This window comes from Thermobia domestica, chromosome 9, assembly GCF_964235325.1.
Source record: "Thermobia domestica chromosome 9, izTheDome1.hap1.1, whole genome shotgun sequence".
Taxonomy (NCBI): Eukaryota; Metazoa; Arthropoda; class Insecta; order Zygentoma; family Lepismatidae; genus Thermobia; species Thermobia domestica.
In genome coordinates this window covers 161,469,957-161,484,888 of record NC_137462.1, presented here as the reverse complement: position 1 = coordinate 161,484,888, position 14,932 = coordinate 161,469,957, and the positions used below count along the sequence as shown (strand labels likewise).

The following is a 14,932-nucleotide window of genomic DNA, read 5'->3' as shown; positions in this document are numbered from 1 at the left end:
ATAGGATGGTTTATCTGCACGAGTTAATACATTCCACATTCAGGTAACAAATTATTCGAACCTTCCTTTTTGTTAACCTAATAATTTGAATTATTAAACCAATTTTAATATAAACTCACGTAAAGGTAAGAAGGAATCAAATTTAGAACATTTAAAGATGTATGAATATATACACACATGTTTGGCCACTACAAAATACGAATGAATGCGTGACCCTGGTATTAGCAGTGAGCTCCTCACCACTGAGTTAATAGGTACTCATATTTTTAATACTTCAATAATTATTTTGCATACTCTATAATCGAAGTACTAGCAATTCCACTGAAACAAATATAAATGAAAGTATTTCTGCTAATATAAAATCAATTTAAACCAGGGGTTTTCAAACTGTGGAGGCGCCGAAGGTTGTCAGGGCAGGCGTCAGGACTTTTAAAAAAAAGATCCTACACAGGAACATATTTATAATCTAACACGCATACTTAAGTCTGCACCCTTCTTCTTTAGTAATACATAGTGGACTAAGCCTTTGTATCACCTCTGTTCCAGATACGATCAGAAATGACCCTTTCACCTTTGGCTTAAACGTGTATAATGCTTGTTAGATGGTCACTAACGATCTTTTACTTTATCTCTGTGGAATAGTATGTCTTCTTAAATGTCTCTGGATTTTCGCGAGATGCCATGAGAACTGAATTTTTCTCTTAATTTTCTGTTATTATTTTTTGGGACGATTCTTGACTTTTAATCTTTTCTAAAGTACTACCGCCATTCACAAATAGTCTTCTTTGTTTTATTTTTATTGGTTGAAGCCGTCTTGCCATTTCAAAATATATGCCGATTTAATAAATTGTGTGAATCAAAACAAGCTTATACATCCCACTGACTTAACATTTAAATGTGCCGGTTTTTATTATTTAAATATCCCTCTCTGCTCGCATTTTTCAATTTTAACATAAATATTTGACTTACCACAATTATTAACACCAGCTAATAACATTAAAAGCTATAGTAAGTATGTAGGTATACTATGTAGATGACCTATATTAATGAGATATTTCCATTAGTGATTTATAAATGAAGCATAATTCATCATAGTGATAGTCTTTCTATTAAAAACACATGTATTTATGTTGGTGACACATTTCATTTTTGACAGGGGAGGCACGTTCAGATTCTGGTGGTTGAGGGGAGCCTCAACTGCAAAAAGTTTGAAAACCCCTGGTTTAAACCACCAATTGCGCGTAGTAGTTCAATTTTGTAGTTTCGCTCAATAACATGTTCCTGTCACGTCAGAGCCTTCAAAATAGGAATACTCATTTGATATGTGAAGTGTATATCGAGTATCTCTCTCGTCTATACTAAAATCACCCTTGCTCACCCCTTCCACCTTATCATCGGAGTCCGAGTCAGTGTTGGAGCCTAATTCTGATCCTCCTTCACTCCCTTCTTCTCTTTGGGCTGCGAGTTTCCGTGCCTGACGATCCATTAAACTCGTTCGACTTCTCGTCTTCTTCCAGGAGTAGTAATATTTCACTAGACTTGCAATAGATTTGTCTGGTAACTGAAAAAATAAAAAAGTAAATAAATAATGTACTTGCATCACGAACATCATATGTATAATATCCACACAGTGATTTGAAAGTACACGTACAAATTTAAGTGCTCATAAACGTCAAATACAAAGACAATATGGTAGGAACAGAGGAATCCCGAAGTAGGTAGGGAAAACTGATCAGTTACCAGAAAATAGAAAAAAAAAAAAAACATAAAACAACACTAAAGTAAAAGTGTTACATAAATAATTTCGTAAAATGTTTCCGATAGGAAGAGGGACATGTATGAAGTAAATAAAAAGGAAAGACCACACAAATAGCTGTAAGGCGTTCAGATGGGTGCTACATTCAAACGCAGTCGATTAACAGTGTTGCAAGGTTGAAACTACGGAAAATGAGAGATTGGGAGAAGGAATAACAAATGAAGAGGCAAATATGTATATAGGTTTATATATGCAGATGATCATAGACATAAAAAATGAACAGATTCCAAAAAGATAGGATTTGAAAAAATGAAGTACGATGAAAGTCATTGAAAATTACCAATTTATACAAAAAATAAATAAAACGTACTGTACAGTGTTACCCAATACTCATACTATTGTTCTACATGAGAACATAAAAATTCAATGTCTCCGTTACTTCACTGCTCCAATAATGTATTTAGGTAAGAAATCAAACTAATATCCTAGAAAACTGCAATGAAAATCTAGTACACGTTTCTCTTAGTATAACTCCAAACAAGGTGCAATTAAATCCGGACGTGAAAGATCTGTATGTATTTAGCTTACAACTGATGGAAGGAATCATAATATTAAATAATGATGATTTACATTTGAATTGCAGATTAAAACGCAAAGTTCTTATTAAATTCTGACGCAGCCAATCAAGTTTAGTGACCTCTGAGACAAGTTTTTAACATCCACGTCACTGATCTCAGCAATAATACACACAATACTTCTCGGATAATATCGAAGGTAAATAAATGAATAAATGATCAGTAGCAGTTCAATACTTAATACTCTTGAAAATTAAGCAGATACAAGGGAAGTACGGACTATATCGCGACTACATCTTCTAAGAAACATTAAAAAAAAAACTACCACGTATACGTTTGAACATTGTCGATTTTGTATATTGTTCTTAATCTGTTTGATTTACAGATATCAACCACAAAGAAGTCAATTAATCTGAAATAAATTTTACAAAATTGCAATACATACTTAACAACCCCCACGTTTTCGACCCGCTGGAATATAAAGATCGTGGTTATTAAAGTTCCATTTTTTTTCTTTCTTTATGCAATTATTCAAGGACTTCATTATACACAACAACCCCATAGGTAGCGACATGTATTAGTCAGGTAGGCAAAAGTGACATATATCACCGTGACTGTTTAATATTAGGAATTAGCGTGACGCCTTTCATTATTGGGATTCTCAAAGCTATCTTCCTCGGGAAAACAAAAATCGAAAAATAAATAAATAAAAACTTACCATCTGTCTTATTCTGTGGAAGCTCTTTCCATGGAATTGAAACGCTTGCTCGAACAGCACTTTGTCCTCTACCGTCCATTCGTCCGGGAAAGGAGTAAAATTAGCAAGATCTAATATCGCTTTCTCTAGATCATGTTTGTGCCAAAACAACATGCCCAGAGCTTGTTCGCCGTTGTATCCATACTTCTCTTTGGCTAAAGAAATGTATTCATCCACTGCAAACCATAAAAAGAGCATTAACTAAAGTTGGAATAAAGGAATTCTTACGCGAACATAAGAAATTTATTATTTTTCCCCCCGAAGAACCACAAAATACATACACGATGAAAACACTTATCAGCAGCAATGAGCTAATGATACATAACAATTCGTTATTACAACGAAGAGGGATAATAAATGTTTCAAAATGTGCTAGCTGCTTGCATACGAAAACACCTAAGACCTTCATAATTTGATAATATTTATTTATTTACATATTATTTTCTTAAATTTTAACATGTAAGCTACGACTCAAGCACTATGAAGGAGCACGCAATGGCTCAGTGGTAGAGAGCTTATCCTCGATGCATAAGGTTACTGGTTCGATCCCTGTCCAGTTAATTTTGTGGTAGACAACATTCGTGTCCCTGGGGTTTTCTCGCCATTTTCATTCCATCAATTCTTCCATCATCATTCACTTGCCTAAATCATCCGTCTCCCTTAACCTATCAGGCATAATCGTCGGACGTTAAACTGAAAAATTTCATTTTCATTTCAAGACTATGAAACATTGTGTATACAGTTCAAACCAAGGAATCAGATTATGAGAACAGAAAATGAATTAACAGAAAACAAAGTAAACACACAACACTCTTTCTTTTCCGTTCGGTTTGTTCCCTTCTCTTTGACTATGCGTTTAACAATAGAGCTTGTAGTGTACCTTTTTCAGTGTCTCTATTATATCTTCTTTCAGGCAAACAACTTATTTTAATTGTATTTAACACGTTTTAAGCTTAACTGTATAAATAACCATATTCTACATGTTTTGCAACACTATATAAGATTACAGTAAAACTATCAAAATAAGGGCTACTTTCTTTTTATTCACTGAACAAAGAGTACATTTCAAACTAACATAAATCTAACATGTAGACTTCAAATGGCCACAAAACTTAACATGCTGTAACTTCCTTAACAACACTTCCAAGTTTTATATATTTTGCACCTTCGCGAACTAACTGACAGGTTGTTGTACGGATACCCAAACAGTGAACAAAGCTGACGAAATAATTGTAAACTTGCCTGTGATTGAAAGTGATGATTACTGAAGTTAATTTGAAGTTTCAAATGCCAGTATTCTGAATGGAAGATAAGCAATTACTAGCGACTATGCTGGAACTTGAATGTAAAAATATATCAAGAAGAAAGAACTAATAATTTAATTTCCTAGAAGGGCACGTATTTATTACCTTAAATTAGCTGCTAAAATCACTTGCTTACTATACAAAAAATGAACTAACAAATATTTATAACGTAGGTTTGCAATGTCAGAGATGGACTCACTATATAGCAACCTGTGTATTTGCATACTATGATTACAGAGTTAGATATGAAATGGCATAAAATTCCTATCTATAATTATTACTTATTACACTACAGAAGCAAGACTTCGCTTTTCTTATTTTGGATCAAATATTTTTTGTATAGATGTAACATTTTATTCAATCGTTAGAGGAATAAATTCTGAAGCTGAAAGAAGGCAAAACAAAAAACTTAAAACGTTATAAAAAGTAACAACAGAAACTGCTATTAAACAAGACATGATATTTTAAGAAAATGAGCATAAAAATTCGATTAATGACAAACACGCTCAAAAATTTTGTATGAAAAGTCTTTATTATAAGCTTTTAAGTATCATTATCATATTCGTTTGCGCATAGTCTAAGATCAATTTTTCAAATGGATATAAGTTTCTGACAATATCTCAAGGCAACCACTCAAAAAAGTACAACAGATAAGACCACTGTCATGCAGCTTATCAGCAACTCCTGTGTTGCTTTCGTTTTGCGTTGCTCATTATGTTCATATTTCTAGCAAGAGGAAAATCTATAGCTTACAGAATATATTGAGCAAATAGTGTACTTACATTTGCAATCTGGAATATCCGTCGTAGGTGACCAAACAAGAAGGGCACGTTCTGAGCATTGTTCTGGACGGCGATCTTAGGGAAAAAAATTCATTATCACATACTTGTTTCAAGAAATAAACTAGCATTTACGTACGGATGCTTTATGATACACATTAAATATAGAAATCTTACCTTGCATTCCCAGTTAGGTTATATATAGTGTTAAATAATTACAGCAATCTCTGATACTTTCATCAGTAACTTCTTGTAACAAGTGATACATTGGACCCATTTTGGGGTATTTCTACCCACAGAATTATCCTAGAAGAATTGATGAAACATTATTTGTTGGAACATTAGTTTTGTCACTGTTTTCAGACGAACTGATTTTCGTACAAAGGTTTTATCAATTTTTCTAGGATAAAATAAATTCTTGTCTTGCACCTCGAACGCTGTTCCTCTTCAAGACTCTTTTTTTATTATATTTCAGTCATCTCTTTACCATGATCACATCTTCTAGGATAGTTCTACACACAGAAAGCAGGGTTGGCAAAAACCACGGTTTTTATTGAAAAAACCAAAAAACCAGGTTTTTTGGTTTAAACCCGGTTTTTTTGGTTTAAATAATTTGATCTATGTATTTATATTACATATGGACAGAAACAAGTTTGTCAAGAGTCATTTCAGAAGGACAAAAAGATACACAGTTGCACAAATGAAACCATTATACAGAATTATATATAAATCGGGAAACTCCCGCCTTAGACATTGGGAAAATCCTGTGTCAATGCAAAGCAGTAACGCTAAAGTATCGCTATTGCTTGGCATGTAGGCCTAAAAGTTTATGGTCAACGTATCATAATCAGTATGCTAAAACTGAGGTATCAAATTGCAAATTTAGTATATAGATATCATTCAATTAAATTAAAACTGAAAGTCCAATCAAAGCTAATGTTGGAAGCTACATAGTGTGGTGGGACAGTATCCTGCGTAATTATTTTTTAACACGCTAGGTGTCCGACCTCGTAAAGGTGTGTGGCATAGGAAGAGGAGAAAGAATTTATGTGCAAATATATGTAAATTTTTTAAATATTTTTACCTTTAGGAATGTATATATATATATTTAAAATAAATAATAGTTACTTTACTTTTAAATAATATTTAAAAAAACAAAATTTTGAAATTTAGCCGGTAGAGCAAAAAAAAAATGTTTACTTTTTATATTTTTGGAAGCGTGAGCTCCATGTTTAAAGTTTGGTATTTTTTTAAGACTTTTTTTGACACGTGAACTTATGGCTTATATTTGCCACATTTAGGTATTAAAGAATATATGCTTTTGTGTGATTACCATAAGATTTTGAAATATCTGGCATTGATGAACCCAGACTTTATTAATCTGAAAAAGAACAGATAAGTAAATTTGGTATTTACTAATACTGATGAAACAAACGGCTAAAAGATAACTTTATATTTATCAGAATGATGAGATATTTATTTTAAAATATTACCACTTGTACACTACCCGATATATATATATATATATATATATATATATATATATATATATATATATATATATATATATATATATATATATATATTTATAACTTGATTATATTTGAGATATTTACGAAAAAAACGAAAAGGTTTTTTTTGAGTTTTTAAGCGAGATTTAAAAAAAAATATAAATATATATATAGTTTAGTGCTGTAGATTTTATTTAGATTTTACTGTAGATTTTGAGTATTTATAAGAATGTTACTTTACTTTTTTATTTTGTGATAAATTGCACTAAGTCACTGTTTTTTGTGGTTGTAGATAACGATGTTTTTACAGAAGTTTTTATATAAAGATTTTTAATAGTAGCATTTAGATTTTTAACAAGTCTTTTTTTTTTTTTTTTTTTTTTTTTTTTGCCTGTTTTACTTTAATGCCATAATAGTGAATTTAATAGTGAACCGAAGCATTTTTAAAGTTTTTACATTGTGTGTTTATTTGGTACTGAGGAGATTGAAGAAACTTTTTAAAAAAAATGAAAAAAAAACGGAGTTAAAACTTGCTGTTGGATACTGACATTATTATAGACGCACATTTAATGTTTAGTTTGCAGTAATGTTTTTTTTTTTTTTTTTTCCTTAGATTATTTTATTAGGAAACTAACAAAAATGAAAAACTTTTTTTTTTTTTGTAATTTTGAATTGAGCAACTTTTATTAGTAAAGACACTGTTGAAAGCATACAAAACACTTTTTTTTGAGAGAGAGAGACGAGAACGAACTGTGTTGTTTTAAATGCGGAAAACTGACCATTACTCCCCTTTGCTTCCCGCTGTTATTTGCTTTTTTTTTTTTTTTTTTTTTAATGTTTAGACTCCTTTAAGGTTGGTGGCCTTGTAACTTTCCCTTTTTGTTTATTTTTATTTATAAAGTTAAGGGGGATCGTTTTGTTGAGGTTTTTTTGCTTTTTATAATAAGCAAGTGGTTTAAAATTGGAAAGTTTACAATTTTAACTAATATAAGAAAATGTTTTTTAAAATACACAAAATATAAGAAAAATAAATGAAATGTTTAAATTTTATGTTCCATGGACTACACAAAGTATAAATACGAAGTTATATATATATATATATATATATATATATATATATATATATATATATATATATATATATATATATAATTATTTTTTTATGAGATGTGGAGTTGTATTTTTAAAAAAACAAATTGAGTTGTGTGGCAGTTTTTAGTTATTTGCTTTTAAGCAGGCTGATAAATTAAACCCACCAATACCAGAGAAATAGTTTTTGTTAAGCGGCTAAAAGAAGTTTTAAAACAAATACGAGGGGCGTGTTGGAAATGGAATAAATATATACTTTGCGGTATTTTTTAAAAACAGAGTTACTTTTATTACTGTATGATTCTTTTATAGACACATATATTTTTAAAAAAATTTAAATATTTAAATATTAATATGTTTATTATAAATTAACATATTGATATGCAAAATTAGAAAAATGATATGATTTAAATAAAAAATAATTTGCATACGCTGTGCAAAAATGCCCTCCACAATAGGCAGTCGATAAATTTTGCTAATTTCTATCAATATATTTATGCAACCGTGGTTTCTTTATAAAACAAAAGCCCATTCGGGCATACAATTTGATTTCGTTTCGTGTGTTTAGGCTTAACATTCTTATGTAACGGCAAGGTAAGAAGAAGACTTTCGCTTAAGTGACATTCGAATCGCTACTTGGTTTACACTTGAAAGAAGGATTGTGGTTCGACCGAGAATTAAACATGGGACGCCTTGATTAAAAGGTGAAAAGGAGATGAAACTAATGCAGATGGTATGTTATGGGGAAACGTCAGCATGAAGTTCATACGATTTAAAGCATTTTTCTTTCTTTTTTCTTTTTTTTGGTTTAAACCAGTTTTTTTTTTTTTTTGAAAAAACCAGCTGGTTTAAACCAGCCAACCCTGACAGAAAGATTCCACAATTAATTGTTTAGTAGCTGTTAAGAAGATACTAATGAAAGTAGCAAAGCCTACTTAAATTATGAATACTAAATAATCAAATTGGAAATACGAGAATTCTATATTTTATAAACTGACTCATGTTTATAATAATGATGACAAAATAAGTTCAGCGCTTACCTTTGCCTCCCTTTACTACGTCCACTGTTGAATATTGAGTTCCAAATGGTTTCGGGAGCTTCTGCTTTCTCAAGGTAAGAAGCTTTTGCTTCAAGTTTTTCATACGAATCAGCTTTTCACTGGAAGAATTGTTCGGGTGCAAGAAATTTGCTATTAAGCTTTTCGATTATTTTTCAATTATCCACACATTCAAGTGCAAGAGGGTATCGTAAAAAATGAAATGATATCCCAGTAGGCTATCCACCTTTATTGAGGAAGGTAGCAAGAGCAGCCAAAACCATTTATTCATCACTGAACGAAGTAAAGAGTGAGTGCTGAACTTTTCCATTAGTATGTTATCAATTAGAAAGAAAATCATGCTAAACCATTACTCCCATGAAATTTTCATTTAAAACACATCACCATACAACTCCTGCTTGCGTCATACAACAGGTATACGCCTACAGTACGCTAGTGAAGAACTATTAACGTGAAAATCAACATAACGCGTACGAAAAATACTATATTTATATTTTTACGATGATAAACATGAAACATGATGCATTTCACAATATCATTACTATAAGCGAAATTTTTTTTATTTATAATTATGTTTATTTACGTATTTTAAAATAGTCCAGGTAAAAATAACTTTGAAACTAAAACTTAGGTGAATATAGGTGCTAGCATTTCATAAATGCTATGAAATGCAATGAAGTTTTCTTGGTTGCCCACACTAAGAAACTTCTATAAATAAATCGTAAATATGATTCTGATGGAATACTTCCATGGTGTAAACAATATCTCAAAAAAGTTTTTTCTCAACAGAAAGAAATATTGGTTGGGACATTTATTCTTTCCTTTGTAATCTCTCTCGTACCTGGAAAGCTGAATACCTAAGTTGGGAACCAACAGACCAATCTGAGTCTAGTTTTCTTTGGTGTAAATGAGTATAAATTGTGTAGAAAACAATGATCCAAAGTTACTGACAAAGCAATGATTATAATCCAAATGAACAAAAGCAGCTCAAATTTTGAAAAAACGAAATTTAGCTGATCCCTTAAGTACACCCATAACAGTCTAATAATACTAGACAGCCACGAAGTAACGTTAGTTGCCAGAACCGAAATACCTAGGTATGTATTCGTATTTATAATACATTGGTTCCTATTTCGCTATTTGTTCCGGTTAACAGGACAAATATTTTGATATTGCTGCCATCTTCTCCTTCCTTACTGACTGTCCTTCGTGCTTTTGGATTTCATATTAAGATTATCGACTGAACAGTCAGTATCCACTCGTAGCCATTTAACGGAAGAAATCTATATTGAACAACATTCAAGGGCCTGTGTCATTCTGACTTTAAAAAATTAAAATTAAAAAAAAAAAAAAAAAATATTAAGTTTCTGCTGATTTCAATACTTTGCAGTTTAATTCAACTACACTATTAAATAATACTCAATTATGTGATCATTTTACTTACAGGTTTATGCAATTTCTGAATACTATTTGCACTTCCGAACTTTCGACTCTCCTTTGGAGTCTTGTCACAGAGGATAAAAATAGGAGGACAAATAAAAAACATAAGGAAATAAAAGGAACGGACTTACTAAGGTAGAACAGCATTTGAGACACATCGTCAAAATAAAGATCCAAGTCAAATGATGGAAACATGGTTACAATATTGCGGTATTTTAGTTTGTGCATTCTTTTGTTCATTGGTTGAAGTTTGCCAACTCATGCTAGTATTTTTATTGTTATGCAAATGTACAAACTTTAGAAATTACTGCCTCTTATGTATCACTTAACAATAACTTGTCTATTTTCTATCTTTTTATAACGAACGAATTTTTAAAACAGATTCTTTCTACTTTATTTTTAGGCCCCACTAAATTTTTTCATCTTCTATCCTGTATTGAAGTTTTTTTTTTTTTTTTTTTTTTTTTTTTTCCAGACCTGACACCAAATTTTCCGATTTAGCCTCCCTAATGTTATTTCCTCACATGGATCTTTGTTTCTTTTAGTCTTTCCAATGTAACTCTCATGGCAATTGCATTTTATTTCATAGATATCTGATTTATCATTGGGATTTGTTCATAGCTCTTAAATTGAGCAGTGCACTTCTTTAAAGTTTTGGGGGCTTCAAAGTTGTACGGAAACCGTGCTGTGTGAAAGTCTTTTTTAGTGCTATTGTCAATCTGGGAAAAATAGATAGTCCCATCCACTTCGAGTCATTGATTTCGGTTCTAGGTTTATCAAAACGTAGATTCCTTCTAAACTGGTTACATTAATTTATTAATAATGGAGCTGGATACTAATTCTTACTGCTAAGCTTTAACAAATGATCAATTTCTATCTGTAAGTCAGGATTCAAAGAGGTAAGCCGAATGGTTCAGAAGTATACGTGGTATACAGAAAACGCATAAACCTGCCAGTAGAATGGTAATTACTATTCCTGAACGTGTCAGTAGAATATCTATATTATATTAATAAAATTATCTAAAATTCCCAATAATATTCGTCCCATTTTCCCGGATTATTATAATTACGGTGTCTATCGTGAATATAATAGTAAGGAAAAAAGGTGTTAAGAAAAATATAGTTTTAATTACACTTCATGAATTAACATTAGAAAGGAAATTACACCCTCATTAGAAAGAACATAAGACTTTTTTTAAAAAAAAATAATATTGAAATTTATGAAAATAATATCTTTCAACCACTATTACCAAATTAAGATTATTATTATTATTATTACGAATGGAAATTAAGGTAGATCTTTTATTACATTTGACAACTGTGTGAACATATTTTGTCCATTTCATTACATGTACAAAACACTTACCAGATAGAGGAATATATTCGGGCACAATGGCTTGGTAATCTCGCCCAACACGTATCTTTTCATCTGAAAGAAAGGCAAAACAACAAACAGCGAGCTGCTCACAAATAATGGTACATTTAATCGTTCAAACTAAAATACCAGAGTAAAGAAGTTACTCTAGTAAAAATGTGGTTAACTAAGGGTTTAATATTATTCTTTCAAAATTCATTTTATAACTATTCCTCACTTCTCATCATCTTCATTAGCCTACGTCAAATCACGGAAACATAAGCTATTGTCTTCTTTGCATTCAAATTTGCGTGAATCTGCTTAAGTTCCTGAAAAAGTACCTACCCTTATATAATTACTAGGAAGTCATCAGCATATCTCAAGATTTTTTAACCTATTTATATACTTTGCCTTCAAATCATTAATCTGTAAACATGTTCCAAATCATTAATTTGTTAATCTTTAACTACTGTTCGTATAATCCAAAGCTAAATTCTTAGGAATAGAGTTAAACATCTACTATATCGATAGAAGCTAATTTTGGCATATCAGCATTAAGTAATGAACATAAATTGGCTTCAAGATTTAGGCAGATTTCAATGGCACACTTCAGCTTCTCTACGATATTTACTATATATTTGATTAATGTTTAGCTGTGAGATACGCTGAATTATTTTATTATGGATTACAACCAAATGCCTTAGTTAGACTTCAAACAAACAACTGTCTCTGTCTCTCTTTCTAGCCATTAATTCTTCAACTAATCACTTAATTCTAGATTGATGTCGCTTGTGATTATCTGTAATCAAAAATATTCCTGTAAGTCCTGAATTAAACATCAACCGCAGAAATGAGATCCGGAAGAAAGACGAACTTATTTTGGGAACTAAATTTAAATGAAATGAAAAAATTAAATATTTCAGTTTAATGCCCCACGATTATATTCTTTTAAGCTAAGGCAGACGATAATTAAGGCAAGTGAATGATGGAGGAATTGATGGAATGAGAAAGGAGGAGGAAATGGGAGTACTCCGAGAAAACCCAAGGACATGATATTGTCCACCACAAACTTGCTTGACCGGGGCTCGAACAAGGGACCCCACGCACCAGAGGTAAGCGCTCTACTACTGAGTCACCATGTTCCCCTACAACTAAATTTAAATTCATCTATGAAAGTTTCATTGATTTCTTCCGGAACTCATTACTTAGACAAGTTTCTGTAAATTTTGTTATGTGGTTGTCTTATATCACTAGAATTAATTCTGCAATTATTAGCGTTTAACTGGAAAAATATACTCTAAACATGAGTCATATATCAATCGACAGATCTCATTAACCTGAACAAAATGATATGAATGAATATGAAAGTTCATACGTAATTTTCAAGAAAATTAAGAAAAACAAAATTGCCAGTAACTATCTTTTTCAATTGGTGATATGTAATATTACATGTGAAATTATAGCATTCACCTGATTAGTATTACTTGGGTAAATTGAGAAAAACTACTACTTGACTTACATCATAACTCAACTAATAAAGGATAAGTGAATCTCATGATCATACTGATCTAAATTGATATTACGTCCGAACAAAGTCGCAAAGAAATTTGGGTTTCGAGTTGGCTGCAAATCAGTCATAAATAATGAAAATCACTTTTCAGATTACAAAAACAACTTTGTACGTGGTGTAGACCATCAGGTTATTTATCAATATGACAGTTCCTACATAGGACAACTAAGAGGATATAGAAAGTAGAATAGGATACTATAAGAGGTACAACGATTTCTGGCTTATCAAAACACAAAGAACAGTAAGTTAAACCTTTCATAATTTGTGTAATATGCAATTATGTATAATAAAAAGTAAAGTCAACATACTTTTGCGTATTTTGGTATTTTCATTTCTAATCCGATAACTCCGAAACTCATTCACTCCTCTTTATCAAAGAAAATATTACCTTGGAAGAAGTACAGATTTATCAGTTTAATGGAAACACCTGAAAAAGTGCAACTTACCAGATGAATATGGTGTTGGGTCACAGTAAGTGGAGTATCACACCAGTTCGCGTACAGCGCATTACTCAGTTTCGTGAGAGGATGGAAGCAGAAAATTTGCCGGATTCGAGTCTCCAAAACAGACCACAAATGTTTAATAATATTCAGGTCCGGAGATTAGGCGGGCCGGGAGGTGTTCAACTCCACCCCGATTTCCTCAAACCGTGCCGCAATAGCTGAATGGAGGCATTATCATTCTGGAACATTGAGTCATTACCCGGATACATCTGGACCATAGGATGCACAAGGTCCCCCTAAAATGGCGTTTTTACGACAGTGATATTCCAGGTGTAACTGTAGCAGTGACAGCACAGAAATCATTGAAAACCAGAGTACTGGGGATCACAACGCTACAGAGCCACCGCTACGTTTTACGATTGGGAAGAGACAGCGTATTATATGTTTCTTTGGTGCCATATCACACGTCTCCAGTCATCAGCAATCCATATTGAATGTTCGCGATACTATTGGTGACGTGTTAAAGCGTCTTAGTCTTGCATCACAGGTTTCGCCCGAGTAACCTGACCCCACATGTCCATGTCATGCACGGGGCGACAAACTCATTCTCAACACAGGCTCTGAAAGGTATTGAGTTCATCCATCGCTTGAACTATAGAGAGGTTCATGATCATTCCCATTACCAGGGTTTAAAATAACCGAGTGATCTTATTTTTCCCGTGCATGACTTTAAAAAAAGTTCTATGGTATTTTCCGTTTAAAAAAGTATTTTAGTCGAAGATGATGTGATGGAGTAACGATTTCCAATCGTCTCAATTACTTACAACAGAAATAGGTAAATAATGAGACAGTGCATTCTACGCGATTTTATATATATTCTCAGTGAAACCTTATTGAAAGCACTAAGACTCTTATAGAACATAGTGTATGTTTCGTTGAGAGATTACAGACCTGGTCCTAAAATTTAGGGTGACATTAGTAAGAAAGATTTCTCGCTTCAACAATGCACACTATCAATAATTTCATTGTAAATTTGCTTCGCAGATTGTATGCTGAAGCTTGTCAGATAAATAGATTTTTCCTTACTTTCGAAGACACAGACCATCATCATTAGGATTCTAATCCAACAATAACAAGTGCTTATCACGTAATACTCAAGTATCCATATTTTTTAGATTCTGATCTTTCTTTCAGTTCCGGTTTTACTGAAAAAAATCTGGCTTAAAACCAGTCAACTCTGGAAGAAACAGTTAAAAGAAAGAAAGAAAATAAACTGTGTTCATGTGAATTTTTTCG

At 31.9% G+C, this 14,932-nt stretch overlaps 1 protein-coding gene across 5 annotated transcripts in view; it reads right to left on the bottom strand.

Annotated features, from left to right (window-relative positions):
• The window catches only part of LOC145695151 (REST corepressor 3-like), a 59,783-nt gene that overhangs the window by 34,932 nt on the left and 9,919 nt on the right, over positions 1 to 14,932 (bottom strand). For 3 of the 5 annotated variants that reach the window (XM_081772090.1, XM_081772093.1, XM_081772091.1), the window contains exons 2-5: positions 11,636 to 11,698; positions 5,175 to 5,249; positions 3,050 to 3,264; positions 1,379 to 1,561 (exon numbers count right to left, since the gene is read on the bottom strand). In XM_081772090.1, the coding sequence (XP_081628216.1) occupies positions 1,379 to 1,561; positions 3,050 to 3,264; positions 5,175 to 5,249; positions 11,636 to 11,698 (536 nt within the window). The remainder of the gene's footprint in view (positions 1 to 1,378; positions 1,562 to 3,049; positions 3,265 to 5,174; positions 5,250 to 11,635; positions 11,699 to 14,932) is intronic. The other 2 variants (XM_081772092.1, XM_081772094.1) reach the window with 1 other exon arrangement.